The following is a 16,541-nucleotide window of genomic DNA, read 5'->3' as shown; positions in this document are numbered from 1 at the left end:
TTTTAAAACCTTTAAAACATTTTTATAGTGAAAATATTTTTCCTGTTAACTCTTTGAGCAGAACTGCCCCAGGTAATAATATAACTCTGGTTTTCTTTGCTGTCCAAGTCTGATAATATGTGGATTAAAGAATATGCATTTATCATTTATCAGTAAATTAAAACTTGTGACTTTCATTGGATGTGAGGGGACATGTTAATGATTTTGTATTATGCTTTTCATTTTAAGCTCCCAAAAAGTCTCGTGTAAGGTTCAGTAATATCATGGAGATTCGGCAGCTTCCATCAAGCCATGCATTGGAAGCTAAGTTGTCTCGCATGTCATATCCTACTGTGAAAGAACAAGAATCCTTATTCAAAACTGTGGGGAAACTTACTGCAACTCAAGTAGCAAAAATTAGCTTTTTTTTTTGCTTCGTGGTAGGTCTTCTCTTTATTAAATGTTTAGAATTTGAACTTTAAGACAATATACATGCCAGCAGTATGCTATTGAAACATAACACTGTTAGGTTGCTTAATTGACTTTAAAACTCAGCTATCTGGCATCATTGGGGACTTTGAGTATCGAAGTCAATAAATACTTACCATACCTCAAAGAATTCAGTCAATACTATAACACAACAACTACTTATATATATATATTCAGAATTTGGCATTGCTTCATGGTGAGGATAATTAATAGTTATTTTACACTATTATATATACAAAGGCTAGTAAATATCCAGATAAGAGTTTACTGTATGCATTGATTTTTTCAGATAAGTGGTTTTGTAGTTGTATAGTAAATTTGTGTAAATGTCAGATATTTGAGCAAGTACTCATAGTAAACATTTCTACAGAATTTCTTGTATTATTGTTAATAGCTTTTCTATTATATTATACAGCAAATATTATTTTGGAATAAGCTAGAATTAGACTTGTCTGAATTAGTGAAAACTGAAGTTTAGAATTTGATAATGAATTTCGGGGCTCTTTCCTATATATGTCATTGGGAGCAGCCTAATCCAAAGTTGTTTAGTATGGGCCTTTAAGATTTAAATTTATACAGAGCTTTTTTAAACACCAGGTAGTGCAGTGCTAATGTCAGTATCATTAGCCTGATTATAAGATTTTTTTATTTCACGGTTTTGCCTCATTGCAGAGCCCATTTTTCTCCATCCTCTTCCTGAATAACGTCTAGTTGAGTGATACCTTGATTAATATATTCAGCAGTACAAATCAAAAAATCATTGTGAATTATGATAATTACATATGTACTAAAATTAATTTAAAGGCTTATACATTCGGATTATGCTGTTAATTATTTTTTCTGTTTGTTTTAAATGAATGTAAGGCAAGACTAAGATTTATCATATGTTACTTAATTTTCAAATGACACTTGAGGTGAAGAATAATAAAAGCATCTATATAGTAAAAGTTAAAAACAAAGGGGAAAGATAAGAGATTAAACGGGGAGTGTGTGTGTGTGTGTGTGTGTGTGTGTGTGTGTGTGTGGTGGAAAGAAGCTGGCTGTGGCATGGGATGATTATATCAGGAAGTCCGATTTAAAGGAAAAAAGCTACTTCTAATGAGCACACAATTCATCTTCAGGCAAATTGGTAAAAGGAAAGGCAAAAAGGAAAACTTTCTGAATTACACAGCTTATTGCCTATTAAAAGGAAATATTTCCCTTCATTAGATAAAACAAACTTTTTTCCCAACTCACAACTCTGAGAGAATGTGTTACATAAATACATTACATAGGTACTTTTCCATATAGCGTGCTGATTTACAGATACATATGTGCATACAAAAAGCCTTTTAAAAATTGTGGTAAAATATACATGCTATAAAATTTGCCATTTTAACCTTTTTTTTTTCATTTTAACCATTTTTAAGTGTATAGTTAAGTGGCATTAGGTACATTCAGACTGTTGTGCAACCACCTATCAACAGAACATTTTTCATCCTGCAAAACTGAAATTCTATATCCATTAAATAACTCCCCTTTCTCACCTCCCCCAGCCTCTGACAACCACCATTCTACTTTCTGTCTCTATGAATTTGACTACTCTTAAGTACCTCTTGTGAATGGAATCATATACTGTTTTTCCTTTTTTTTTAAGATATTATTTATTTGTCAGAGAGAGCATGCACAATTGGGGGGGGGGGCGGTGTCAGGTAGAGTAGGCAGAGGGAGAAGCAGGCTCTCTCCTGAGCAGGGGCCTCGAAGCGGGGCTGGATCCCAGGACCCTGGGATCATGACCTGAGCCGAAGGCAGACGCTTAACCGACTGAGCCACCCAGTCACCCCACTGTTTTTCCTTTTATGACTGGCTTATCTCAGCATAAAGTCTTCAAGGTTCACCCTTGTAGCATGTGTCAGAACTTTCTTCGCTTTAGGTACCATATCACTGTACGGATATACCACATTTTGTTTATCTATTCATCGTTGGTCTGCATTTGGGTGCTTCCACCTTCAGTAGTCTTTAAAAAAAAAAAAAAAACCTTCAGTAAGTTACAAGAGTAGAAAACTATGTTAATCTTTAGTAAAGGCATTTCTGTAGAAAGAGTAGTATAGTCCAGGTATATAGCTTTTTGGAAACCTAACAAGAGTGATAAGCTTTGATAAGGTTTAGAACAGTACTGTTCAATAGAAATATAATATGAGCCTCAAATGCAGGTGTCACATGTATTTTTTAATTTTCTACAATTAGAAAAAAATTTTTAATTACATTTTTAAAATTTTTAAAAGAAATCAGGAGAAACAAGTGAAATTAATTTTAATACTGTGTTTTTATTTAACCCACTATATGTAAAATATTTTGATATGTTATCAATATAAAAATTATTGATGAGGTAGTTTATATTTTTTAGTACCAAATATTCTAAGCATTTTATTTTCTGTTTTAGTTTCCATTTCATTTCAATTTCAGTTTTTATTTCAATTTTAGTTGCTAAACATTTCAATTCAGACTAGTCACATTTCAGTTCTTCAGTAACTACATGTGGCTAGTGGCTAGTGTATTGTACAGTGCAGGGCAGAGGGAGTTAATAATTCCTGTATTTGCCAGTCCTCCTTGAATATCTTTTGTCTCATTAGCGCTTACGGTATTTTAATTTTTCCCTGTAGAATATAATTTAGGTCATATAGTGTTTACCTAGAATATTTTTTATGATAATTTTAAAATAACTTACCACTCATGAAATAATGAAATATATAAATTATTTGTGATAGATCATTTATTAGTAAGTGGTTGTCCTCAACTGTGGAATAATGAAGGGAAACATTGTAAGGTTAATTTTTATTGGAAGGTAATTTAGATAGGTCTTTTGTAATGAGAGTGCTTTGGGTTTGGGAACCAGAGAATGGGGAGAGGTGTAGAACAGGAAGGTCTTTCTAGAAAGAGTTTCTAGCTAATGATGATTTCTTAGGATTTTTGAATGGCTGCTACCTGAACGATCTGTCTTTATTTCTTTATTGTGCATTAGCAGAGACCAGTGGAGATTGTTTGGAAAATGAGCACAGTATTTATGTGTTAAAGTGGTAAGGAAAATGGGTCAAGAAAGCTAATTATCACCCTATAAGTATTGTCTGGTCTTGTAGATAGATCTCCAAAAGATAATTAAGAGCAGAATATTCTTCTTTTTTCTAGTACTTCATATATGTTTGATATTGCTCATCTTAGCAGTTGCTACCTCATTTTCTTGTTTAGAAAGTCCAGTGAAATTATCTAGGAAGTTGGAGGACTACAGATGGCGTCAAAATCACTTTGCCCTAGTTTTACTCTGGCTTTCATCTTGGGTACAGTGTAGACTAAATGGAGTCTAATAAACTCAGTTATCTGCTATCTTCTAGCAGTGCTCTAAAATCATATGTCTTTGTTGCTTCGTTGAAGTGTAAATGCTAATTATAGTACTCAACTTAACTACAAGTTCTGAGAGAGATCAAGATGTCCCTGTCTTAAGTCCCTGTCCCTATTCTTCAGTGGAATATGAATATGTTTAAGTAACAGTGATGCCAAAAACAGTTAGATAAGCAGTTAATTTACTTTGATTGAGCCCACACACTCATGTACATACACACCAGGGGACATGCAGTAAAATGTTCATAGTAGCATTGTTTGAAATAGTCCAAAAGGATCCATCAACAGAAAAATGGATGAGTTGTGGTAATATGTATTAGAATATCTGATAGCAGTGAAAATATATGGATTTTGGAACCCTCTCATACACATACACACACCAGGCTTCATCAAAAAGAGGTGTTATTTCTTTTTCATTAAATCGTATTAGGCACAGTATTGAGAATATAAGAATGTCCTAGCCTAGATGAGCAAAAGAAAAGAAAAAAAATCCTTATAATTGGAAAACTTCCCTTAATTATATCCAGTTATGAGAACTCTGTATTATGTCTCCAAACTGAGAATCAGAGAAACAATCATAATTAGCCAGCAAATTCACATTTTTCATTGGACATTTTTAAATTTCCGAAACAGTTATGTCCTTTTAGAGCTTGTTATTTTGATCCATCCCCACAGGTATGATCTTGTTCAATAGATTTCTCATCATGCTATGTTCATCTGTACATATTTTAATATTTGAGAATTTCCCCAAAATTAAATTTGGTTTAGATAAACTAGAATGCTAGAAATGTTTGGATAAAGCATTTTAAAGTTGATTTGGTATGCAGTCTTACTCTCATTTTTTAAAAAACTGAATGCTAATTTTAACCAACTGTTGTTAATTTCTTAAGGGAAATTGAATAGCAAAGATCTTAGATCTAATTATAAATGCCCTCTTTTTAGGTCTGTGATTTTTCAATAGAAAGCAACTTTTAAAAGCTCTTATGATAAAATATTTAGGGGGGAAAGGAGGGGCCTATAAATTATGACAGATTTAAGCAGGTCATTCATTAGGTTTCACTTTGTTTTCTTTTTCTTTAGTGGTTTCTGGCAAATTTGTCATATCAAGAAGCACTTTCAGACACACAAGTTGCTATAGTTAATATTTTGTCCTCAACTTCTGGTAAGAAATTTGTCTTCAAAATTTACATTATAAATTGAAATCTATTTTTCTTTTATATATGTATATATATACACACACACACACGTATATATATACACACATATATGCATACATTTTTATCTTATTACAAATTATTACATTCATTCTAATATACGTTAGTGTATTGTAACTACATCATATTTGTAGTTTTATGCTGTGGCGTTGTGCTATTTATATTCCTTTGATTATTTTATGGTATATTTTTATATAACATATTAAGGTTTTATAGGCTGGTTCTTTGTATTATAGTCATTCATTTCACATTCTTTCTGAAGATCTTTTTCTAGACCCTTTGGCTAAATGTAATTGCTTATTTCAGAACCATAATTTACCCTATGAAAGATAATTTATTTTAATATTGAATCACCTTCCAAATCTGGGAGAGGAAAAATATTTTTGAAGCTATAAAAACAACTTGAGCACACATGCTTGATTATGATGAGGTCATAATGTTATTCTGAGTGCTCAATTTCACTGTCTTATTAGTTTAAAGTAAACGGGGCTATACTTAATCTGTATTGTTAAAATAAGCATGGTTTTAGTTTAAAGGCTGTTTTAAACTGATGTATCTTTTTTCCTTATAGGACTTTTTACCTTAATTCTTGCTGCAATGTTTCCAAGTAACAGTGGAGATAGATTTACTCTTTCTAAACTATTAGCTGTAATTTTAAGGTAAGAATATAGCATAATAGCTAGTTAATTCTGTTTAAAAATATGATGTTTAAAATTTTTCTGGTAGTGATATAGGATAGTTTATATTATAGTATACTGTATAGGTAGAGAAAGATGAGGATAAAAAAAGGTTTTATATGGATAGCATGCTACTCAGCCTGTGTCACATCCTTAACTAGTTTTCTAAATGTTCCTGGGGAGAGTAACTGGAAGGATCCCAAGGCAGCTTTGGCTCCCATTCATGGGAGGACAGACGGTGTAATACTATGTATTGTACTGATGCTTACATTTAACTTAATGTGGCAACTTAATCCTCATTACCTCCAAGTTCCTATTTCCTTTTCCTAAAACAAGTTCCCTTTTTTGTTTTGGTTTTGGGTTTTACTTCTACTTCTGGATGTCAAACATGCAGTCTTCTCTGATTGGCTCAGCCTCAAGTGATCTTTCAGTTATTTTCTGTATAAATCATTCGGCAACTTTGCATTACTGTATAACATCAGTATGGTCAATAACTGTATTTAAGTCTTTTATTTTTATGTAACTTTGTGTATGTTTGTCATGTCTTTTCTGTGGATTATAAACCTTTAAACGCCAGGGCCTTGTTTTATACTTATTTGTGCCACCAACAGTCTAGCCTAGGGCTTTGCTTACCAACAATACCCCAAAAAGTTGTGTCGGTTTGATAAAGCTGTTGTTTTTACTGAGAAAAAATCAGAAATCAGAGAAGGTAGTGGAATGATTTAATGGAGAGAATAATGTTTCTTAGCTGTCAGAACTGGGTTTGAATCAGAGCTTTGTTCTTTGTTTCTGTCAGTTCACTTAAACTCTCTGAGAGGGGTTTTTAGGTGAGAAAATAATGATAGTATCTACTTTCCAGCCTTGTTTTAAAGTTTGGAGGGAATGTATATTAAAAATGATTATCATGGGGACTGAGGTACTCTTATTATGATGTGTTTTTCCTTTATAGATATAACCATGGTAGTTTCCAGATGTAGTCCGGTTGACCAACTAAGTTACTATTTAGATTTTATGACCACTAGAAGTTTATTATATTGCATGATTGACTAATTGTTTTAGCCAAACATATTTTTATATTAGGGAAACATATTTGTATTGGGGAAGTAAATGAGGTTTTATTCAACTTTGTTCAAAATTCATGCAAATTTTTAACTTTGTACTATATTAATAAAGTTTTGAAAAAGAAGGAAATAGTTATAAAATGTTGAACTTGTAAATATTTTGACAGAGTTCATTAAAGTAGATCTAGAACAGGGGTCAGTGGACTAAGATGAGCTAGCTTCCTAATTTTTTAAAGTTTTATTGGAATATAGCCACTCTCACTTGTTAGTATATTATCTATGGCTACTTAAGCACCATAATGACAGTTCAGTTGCAACAGAGACTATATGGTCTGCAAGCCTAAAATACTTACTATTTGTTCCTTTAAGGAAGTTTGCTTGACCTATGGTCTAGAAAAATTATTACTTAGAATTTTTTTGTGTATTTATTACATGTTCTTAATACTATCTTGAACATTGTTTTATACTTTGTTTTGAAATAGCCTTATACTATGAGATTCAGTTTCTGAGGTATAAAAAGAATTTGACATAGCAACAATCTTGAAGGAAATCTTCTTATAAGTTAAAAAGTCTCACTTCAAGAGACAAAGAGGGTACTTACTAATCTCCATCTAAACTACCTGGAATTCAATCTTGCCTCCATCATTACTAGTTTTGCAATTTGGGGCAAATTTCTTGCCTCTCTGTGTCACAGTTTCCTCACCTGTAAGTTGGGAATACTAGTAAGATTTGTCTCAAAGGATTCTTGTGAGGATTAAATGTGTTAAAACTTTAAAAGTGCTTGGAACAGTGTCTGGTGTATAATAGGTGCTCAATATATTTAGTTATTGTGATTATTATGATCTAAATGGAATTGAAACCTCTAGTTTCTGGCATGTTGTGGGTGCTCAATAAATAATAGCTGAATTTAAATAATGATTGCTTAACAGAAAATTATAATATTTAATTGAGAGGCATGAATACTTAATGTAAGAACTAGATTTGACTTATGATATAATTCCATAAGGTAAAAAAAATTTTTTTTCATATTCTTCTCCTGTGTCACTTAGTTTTTTGGATCAGTAGGTGAAAGAATTAGACTGGCTTCTAAAAAAATTAACACTATTTTATCTGCTTTAAAAATATGTACAATTACAAGATGCATAGAAATAGCGTAAGCTCCCTGAGAACAGGAACCACATCTGTTTTGTTTGCAGCTGTAACACAGTGCTTAGCTCAATAAATAATAACTTAAAAATTTTTTTTTCAATAAATAACAGTTGAGTGAATGATACTCTGATTTCTCTACATCTTTAATTCAGTCTTTTTTCATCCATTAATTAATTTAATCATTTAAACATTTAAGGAGAGTTTTATTGCTTAAATTTAGGTTTTATCGGTAGGCAAGAGTTAGTGCTCTTGCTAGGTGTGTATGGATATACCATATGTATCTTCAAAAAAAAAGTTTGGAAGAGGGCTGACAAGTTGGTTACTTCCTTAACTGAAAAGCCGTAGGTAGCATAGGAGGTAAAAATACTTACCTAGACGCAGACTGGCAAAGTTTCAGTCCCAGCTATGTGATTTTGGTCAAGTTACTTTGTATGTTTGTGTATTAGTTTTCTCAGGTGTAAAATGGCAATGGTAGTAGCAATAATACCTTTTCATAAGGTAATTTGTACGTTTTGTGAGAAATGAATACAAGTATAGCACTTATACTGTCCCATTAATACTGTTAAATATTAATTAAATCACTAAATTCTTTGGGAATTGTAGTTTTCCCCAGTTTTGAGAGTAGTCTAGATCACTTGTAAATAATTTTTATCTTTATTATTAGCCCTTTTTAAGGAGTTTATTGTTTTGCTCATCAGTAATCCTATTATTCCCATAGCATTGGAGGTGTTGTGCTGGTGAACTTGTCAGGGTCTGAAAAATCTGCTGGAAGAGATACAATAGGTAAGTATGTGTCTCTGCATTCTTTCTGTTAAGAGTATACAAGAAAGTTTTGTGCATGTCATTATTTGTGTCCTTGTGTGCGAGTGTGCATGTGTGTGCACACACAGAGGGCGGGCACTAATGGGGTCTTTTTTTAACTTTTCCTCTGGAAATAATGTAAAAAATTTCAAAAATAGTTCGCAGAATTCTCATATAACCTTCACTCAGATTCTCTGCTAACCATGTACATAACTGCAGTGTGGTTATAAGTCAGGAATTAACACTGATTATAATATAGATACATACATATATTTTTTTAGAGAGGGAGAGAGATAGGGCCCGGGGAGGGACAGAGGGAGAGGGAGGGAGAGAATCTTAGACAGGCTCCATGCCCAGTGCTGAGCCTGATTGTGGGCTCAGTTTCACAACCCTAAGATCCTGACCTGAGCCGAAATCGAGTCACCATTTAACCGACTAAGCTACCCAGGCACCCCAACATTGATTATGATTAAATTATCTAGTCTATATGTATATCCTTTTCACATCTCACAATTTTTCCCACTCGTGTTCTTTTTCTGGTGCAGCATCACTTGTTGCCTTTAGTTTTCATCTCCTTAGTTTCCTTTAATCTGGAGCTGTCCCTCAGTCTTTTGTTGTTGTTGTTGGTCTTTTATAACCTTAACACTTTTGAAGGATATGGTGGTTTTGTGGCATGTTCCTCACTTTTGGTTTGTTTGATACTTCCTTATGGTAAAATTTATGTTGTGTATTTTTGGTAAGAATGCCATGGAAGTAATATTAGAAGTGTTCTGATCAACACATCATATCAGAAGGCACGTGGTATTGTCCCGTTACTAGTGACTAGTTAATTTTAAGGTGGTGTCTGCCAGGTTGCTCCAGTGTAAAGTTACTAATTTTTTTCTTTGTAAGTAATAAGCATCTTGTGGGGAGATACTTTGAGACTATACAAATACCCTGTTTCTGTTATACTTGCACCCACTAATTTTGTGATTCACTCATGTTTCTTACCTGAAACATTTATTGTTATGGTGAACATACAGTTTTGATCCATTGTTTAAATTAAACAATAACAAAGATAATCAGGGAACCCAGCTTAATGGCTTCCCTCTGGATACTTTGTTTAGATATTTCAAGTTCATTGAATGGAAAGGTGCTTTCTAAACCATCCCTTGTCACTGCCCAGTGAGCCATGCCTTGAACTATATCACCTCTTTCTCACCCAGAGCAGCTTGTTATATGTAAAACAAAACATGTATTTGTTGTGTATGTGTGAGAATTTATTGGTAGGCTTTCTTTTTGTTTTTTGAAAATGTTTTAGAATAATTTTTTAAAATAGATTTAATAAAACATTGGACTTTTGGATAATAAATATTGAATGTGGTCACTTGGCAGATGGCACATTAATTCAGCTGTTTTTAAAGGCTTACTGAAATGTTTTTGAGAATGAGTTAATACATTAAGAGAACCAGTATTTATTATGCCTATACTACAAACCCTGTATTATGTTAGATATTTTAGAACATTAAAAAGTAATGTGTTTGCAGTTTTCAAGGAGTTCTTGATTTTAATCATTATATGAGATTTACAAAATGAAACCACTAGAGAATAAATAATACTGTAATTAACCATGTAAGTATTAAATGGTCTAAAATAGAAGACAAGGAGGATGGAAATTCAGTGGAGGAGGAAGAGGATGCTTTGTGGCAGAAGGCGGAACTTTAACTGGGCCTTGGAGATGGTAGTGGAATATATAATAAAGATGATAGGTCACAGTGGGGAGGACTGTATAAGCAATGGCTTAGAGATGGAAAGAAACACTGTTATGCCGGACAGTGTCAGGTGCCAAATTGTTTATGTAGGGGAAAATATGAAGTAGCATTTCAAAATTAAAAGCCGAAGTGTTACTTATATGAGTTGTAATATTATAACATGCATTTTTGGCTAGATCGTTGGATGTTTTTGCAAGGGTTTGTTCACTCGTTTCTTCCTATACTCCTGGAGGACATGGGAAGGGGTGGGATCTACTTTTATCTTTTCATGTTTGTGTACTTCTTGAAGTCACATCTGACACATAGATTTTAAATAAGTGTGTATTGAATGAGTTAATGAACAAATGAGTTAACTCATGTTGATTTTTACAGGTTCCATCTGGTCTCTTGTTGGAGCCATGCTCTATGCTGTCTATATTGTTATGATTAAGAGAAAAGTAGACAGAGAAGATAAGTTGGATATTCCAATGTTCTTTGGTAAGAATATATTTACCTGTGAGGCCACTTTCTTTGAATGATTAACTTAGGGTTTTGTTTTTGGAGGGAATAAGGAAGCCTTTCTCTCCTTCTCCTTATGATTCTTTAAAACTGTCAGATTTTAGAGATTATGAAGTCCAGTCTCTGTTTTTCTCATACCTTGCCCTGCATGATTGTGTACCTCTGAAGGAATGCTGGTTTCCTCAGTGTGAGGTAAAGAAAGAAATTCCTCCTAGTGCCTTTTTTGCATTCATGTCTTTAGCCTGTGAATCAGATATTTTCTTCATTGATATGATAGAATTATGCTATTATAAGCATTGAGAGTATACCTGTTGTATTACACGTTTTGCTATTTTTGAATTGTTAGAAGCATAGGATTGGAGAAACTGCTCCCAAATGATATGTATAATACTTTTCTAGTCTGTATACTGTTCATTAAAACTCATGGGCCATTTAAAGGCTTTCCATTTGCATTTAAGATATAGACTCTTATATAGATTTTCAGATTACCCAATTGTAGTTTCTGGCATCGGTTCTTAATTTTGGTAAATAAAATACCTAATACGATTTATAAGCTCTTCCTTGCCTGATATCAGCTCAGTAAACAACTTGTGCTCTCTGTTGGATATCTGTAGATGTCTTCCAAAAGATACCTGAGTATCAATAGATAAAAAAGCATGGTGATGAAAGTTCAAAGTGCAGCTAATAGGGAATCAGGAGACCAGGAATATGGCTGTTCTAATTTCATTGATTTCACACTCATCTGCAAAATGAGCAAATTGGACTAGATGAGTAGCTTTCAAACTGATTTGCAGAGGATCCTGGGAGGGGTGAGAAGAGGTGGAGTTGCATGCGTGGTTCTGGTTCTTGGAGTCCTTGCCTGCTTCAGCTGGAACAGCTCTGTTTTGTGGGGCTTTTGCATTATAATTTGTAGAAAAGATTTTTCTACTAAAAAAAAGTTTGAATATCTTCACTTAAAGATTAACAGAAACAAAACATTTGGAAAGCTACCAGACCAAGTGATCACTCAAGTTTAAGTATGGAGTTCAATTAATATACCTTAAATATGAAGGTAATTTTAGTGATGTCTTATTTTAGAGTCATAGGAAATTCCACTTGGAATGGAATGAAATGCTAATATTTTTTGAGGTTTTTTTTTTTTTAAGATTGGCAGTTTTCAGGAAAAATTGTTCAATTTACTGTTACTACAGTACACACAGACACAGACATGTAACTTGATTGGTCTTCGTCATATATGATGTAAGACAGTATTGATTTGATGTGCGCTTTACAATAGGCAGGACTAGAAAAGAAGTTAGGATTGGGTTGTGGAGGGTTCTTTAGGCATGGGGATAGAGCAGAGCATAACGGGGAACAGTGTGTAGATCTACGTGATCGGACTGGAGGCTTACTTTAAGGAAGAACAGGAGGATATGCAGGCCAGATTCTGAAGGATCTGGAGAATAGGTGGAAGCAATTGGGACCTTTGTCTTTAGGTCCAAAGGTTGTTAATTTATGTGGGATTCCATAGACTTGATATAGTCCAGGGACCCCAAACTAGATTTGGTTTTTGGTAATGCCAAATTTTGGTGTTGTTTTTTTTTTTTTTAAGATTTTATTTATTTGACAGAGAGAGAGACAGCGAGAGCAGGAACACAAGCAAGGGGAGTGGGAGAGGGAGAAGCAGGCTTCCCGCCGAGCAGGGAGCCCGATGTGGGACTCGATCCCAGGACCCTGGGATCATGACCTGAGCCGAAGGCAGACGCTTAACGACTGAGCCACCCAGGCGCCCCCCCTAAATTTTGGTGTTTTAATTACAACTTTTTATTGTTGTGTAAGCTTTTCAGGTCATGAGTCCCTTTTGTATGTGTCATTTTATTTGTTTTTATTTTTATCACTAGATGTCTTAAATTGGGTATCCCAGAAGCAGGATATGAGACAGGGATTTCTTATGGGTGATTTATTGAGGGGCAATCTGCAGGGAATACTGACAAGGGAGTAAGAAAAGCAGGATAGAGAAGGGGAAAGAACCATGTGGGCTCATGTATAATTGAGGTTTGGCCCAGTTCATGGCATGTCAGGAGCAGGAGGTGGAGGGGGCTGGTGAAGGAGCAGGTAATGTCTAGGTACCCCTCAGAGACCTTCTGGCCTTGAGCCATTAGGATTTCAGCCATGAGAGTGGCCTTGTGCATCCTTCATGGGTTAGTTGTGGGCTGTAGAGGGTGGGAACTTCATGGGAAAGGCAAGCTTGTTTGCTCTCCAAGACAGTTCTTCAGAGACGGTGGGTGGCTGGCTATAAGTCTTCAGCAGCAGATAGGGAGTGGATGCTCTAATCCTATTAAGATTTAACTAGGCATCCTAAATTCTAGTTTATTATTTAGCGACAAATATAAAATATGTATTTACTGTAATTTAACTTTCTCTTAAGAAAGCTCTATAGTTACCTAATGGATCTGTGATGTTCAACTGTATAGGAAGTGCAATAAAAATTACTATAAAATTGTAAATTTTTCCTTTGTAGTCTTTGTATTCACTTAGTAATATGTAACCTTGTATTTCCTTAATAATAATAGCAGCTTATCTTTACTAACTTTTTATGCCAGGTACTGTGCTATATTTTATAAGTGTTTCATCTATTTTCCAAGTAATCTATTTAAATATGATTTTACAGTTATGGATTGGAAAACTGAGGCTTAAAAGAGGTTTCGCATCTTGTATAAGATTTACAGTACTAGTGAATGGTGGAGCTGGGATTGGAACTCAGGGCAGTCAGACTGCAGAGCACACACTTTTGACCACTAAATGTTACAGCCTTCCTTTACAGATAGTCAGTCTGCACTTAGTTCCAATGTTGAGGAGCTATTTGTGTATGTATGTTATCTCACCAGTTAGCTTATGAGCGCTTGGAAGGCAAGAACCAAGAATGTATCTGGTTTGGAAACTTCCTCCATTATTCCCAGCAATACCACAGGTGCTTTAAACTTAAATATGAGTTGAATCAGAGAGCAGACTCTCTACTTCCTCATAATTAATTTAGGCTGCATATCCATACACACAGATATACCAGTTATTTCTTAAAGTTTAAAGACACTAACTTATTACTAGCTAAGGTTAACGACCTTTCTTTTTGAATTAAGTGGTTTATTCCATAGTAGTTGCTCCATGCAGTGTGAATAGTGGAACCTTGAAGACTCAGTGACCACCAGTTGCTAGTACAGTTTTTTATGTTGAGCTATCTGTACGTCTGACTGAAAGAAACCCAAGTTCCAGTTAAGGAAACCTGTTGGAACCCTTTGTGCAAAATCTAATGTTTTCTAATTATAGAGTTATAAGTTTGAAAAATTTAAATCTCAATTACTAACTGTTGTCTCTTTTATACATATTTAGGTTTTGTAGGTCTGTTTAATCTGCTGCTCTTATGGCCAGGTTTCTTTTTACTTCATTATACTGGATTTGAGGACTTTGAGTTTCCCAATAAAGTAGTATTGATGTGCATTATCATTAATGGCCTTATTGGAACAGTTCTCTCAGAGTTCCTGTGGTTGTGGTATGTACTGTTTATTACCCTATGATTTATTAGATACCAGTTCATGGACTTTTGGATAGTTAAAGTGTTTATATTTCTTCTGTCTTCTGATGACTCCTTCTGTGCCCCTCCCCCCCACACACACTTCACACTATTTTAATAAAGTAACTCCACTAGAGCAGGAACTTTGTGTTTTAACTTCTGTGCACTGATTGTATAGACTAATACCTTACACATAGAAGGAGCTCAATAAGTATATGTTGAATAAATATTTGAATGAATGGATGCATATAAATGATCTTAAATTGTAGAAGTGTTTTAAAAGTAGAATGTTATATAAATGAAAGGTGTCATTATCTAATGGAGGTTTATATTCTAAATAGGAATAACATGAGTTCTGAGTGAGAATCTAGGGAACTTAAGAGACTTTGGAATGTTTGGTTGTTCATAGACTTTTTTTTGTTTTATTTATTCTTAGGACTTTTCATATTAGTGAGCCAGATATGTAACCCTAAACCCTGATTAATTTGAGATGTTAACGTGCTTTGAAATGTTACATCAAATATGTGGATATGTGATAATGACCCTAAAATAGTTTGAAGACAATATCATGTACGGAATTTAAGAAATCTTTCAAATACAGAGCTTGATACTTAGTCATCTTTCTATCTAACAGGAACCGAAAAAAAACCCCGCAAATTGTACTTAAACTCCTAAATGGATTTTATGATATGCCAATTAAGACTACTGACTAGTTTTCCCTTGCAAAAGACTGAGTAGCCTTTTCCATGAAGACTTCCTTAATGCTCTACCTGTACTTTTCCCCCTCCTCAATTAAGGAAATGTCTCTGTTTTCTTGATATTCTTCCACACTTACTCCCTTTCATGTAGTACTTAAAGATATACTTTATTTTGTAGTTAATTTATGTACTTAAATTCCTTTGCTGATCGGGGCGCCTGGGTGGCTCAGTCGGTTAAGCGACTGCCTTCGGCTCAGGTCATGATCCTGGAATCCCGGGATCGAGTCCCGCATTGGGCTCCCAGCTCGGCGGGGGGTCTGCTTCTCCCTCTGCCCCTCCCCCCTCTCATGTGCTCTCTCTCTCATTCTCTCTCTCTCAAGTAAATAAATAAAATCTTTAAAAAAAAAAATTCCTTTGCTGATCTAAAACTCTTTGATATCAGAATCCATTTACTCATTCATTCTTCCATCTTTCATTATATATTAGGTGCTCGGTTTTTTTAAGCAAAGAGTTACATATTTTATTTTCTTATTAATATATATCATATACTCTCTCTCATCCTGTTGCTTCTTTACTATCAATTCTGGTATTCATTTTCTCTTATTTCTCTTGCCTCTCTCTACTCTTGGTTCTGAACAGATAGAACTACTTACTGGTAGTTTTTTGATTGAACTCTGTTGAATCATGAGGGATTGTTGATACTCAGCCATTTTTTACGACAATTATGTACTCACTGTATTTTAATACAGGTTCATGTTTTCTAGGACCTTTAGTTTAAATTAGACAGTTTCAAAGCAAATTAATATATTTGAAAGCAATTATTAAATTTTTCTTTGGATGTTAGCCTAGAAAAGGGTTTAGTATGATGCTTATAACATTAAGACTCATAGTAAACCGGGACTGTGTCACTACAAATATTAAAATGCTCATTCTTTATTGAGAGCTACAGTTTTAATTAAACATATACAGTAGAGAGTTTTATTATGTTTAGCAAAATTTAGTGTAGGCTTTAGGGGATGATCAAGTAGGAGTTGTGACATGTAATCTCTCTATGTGAGCTTTTTAAGTTTGCTCCCTTGGAAAACTTTACATTTAAATAAATAATAACATGTTTTGGAATTTTTTTAATTTAATTTTTTTAGAATGAAAAGAATAATATATACAAAAGTATACAAAAGGGTATACAATGAAAAGGAAGTCTTATCTCTCTTTCACTTTAAATCTCCGTTCCTTTTTCCCAGAGGCAACCATTATTAACTTCTAAACCTTCTACAAAATTTTCTATACATGCAGAAATGTGTA

General features: G+C 34.0%; 1 protein-coding gene across 2 annotated transcripts in view; it reads left to right on the top strand.

Moving 5' to 3' along the window:
* SLC35F5 (solute carrier family 35 member F5) overlaps nucleotides 1-16,541 on the top strand; it is a 38,368-nt gene that overhangs the window by 10,900 nt on the left and 10,927 nt on the right. For both annotated transcript variants that reach the window (XM_035008162.1, XM_035008163.1), the window contains 6 exons: nucleotides 229-419; nucleotides 4,924-5,005; nucleotides 5,629-5,716; nucleotides 8,663-8,727; nucleotides 10,869-10,973; nucleotides 14,361-14,520. In XM_035008162.1, coding sequence (XP_034864053.1) covers nucleotides 229-419; nucleotides 4,924-5,005; nucleotides 5,629-5,716; nucleotides 8,663-8,727; nucleotides 10,869-10,973; nucleotides 14,361-14,520 — 691 coding nt within the window. The remainder of the gene's footprint in view (nucleotides 1-228; nucleotides 420-4,923; nucleotides 5,006-5,628; nucleotides 5,717-8,662; nucleotides 8,728-10,868; nucleotides 10,974-14,360; nucleotides 14,521-16,541) is intronic.

Source organism: Mirounga leonina, unplaced genomic scaffold, assembly GCF_011800145.1.
Source record: "Mirounga leonina isolate KUSES-001 unplaced genomic scaffold, KU_Mleo_1.0 Mir_151, whole genome shotgun sequence".
NCBI classification, from domain to species: domain Eukaryota; kingdom Metazoa; phylum Chordata; class Mammalia; order Carnivora; family Phocidae; genus Mirounga; species Mirounga leonina.
Note: the sequence above shows the minus strand (reverse complement) of the source record. Positions and strands in the feature narration are given on the sequence as shown.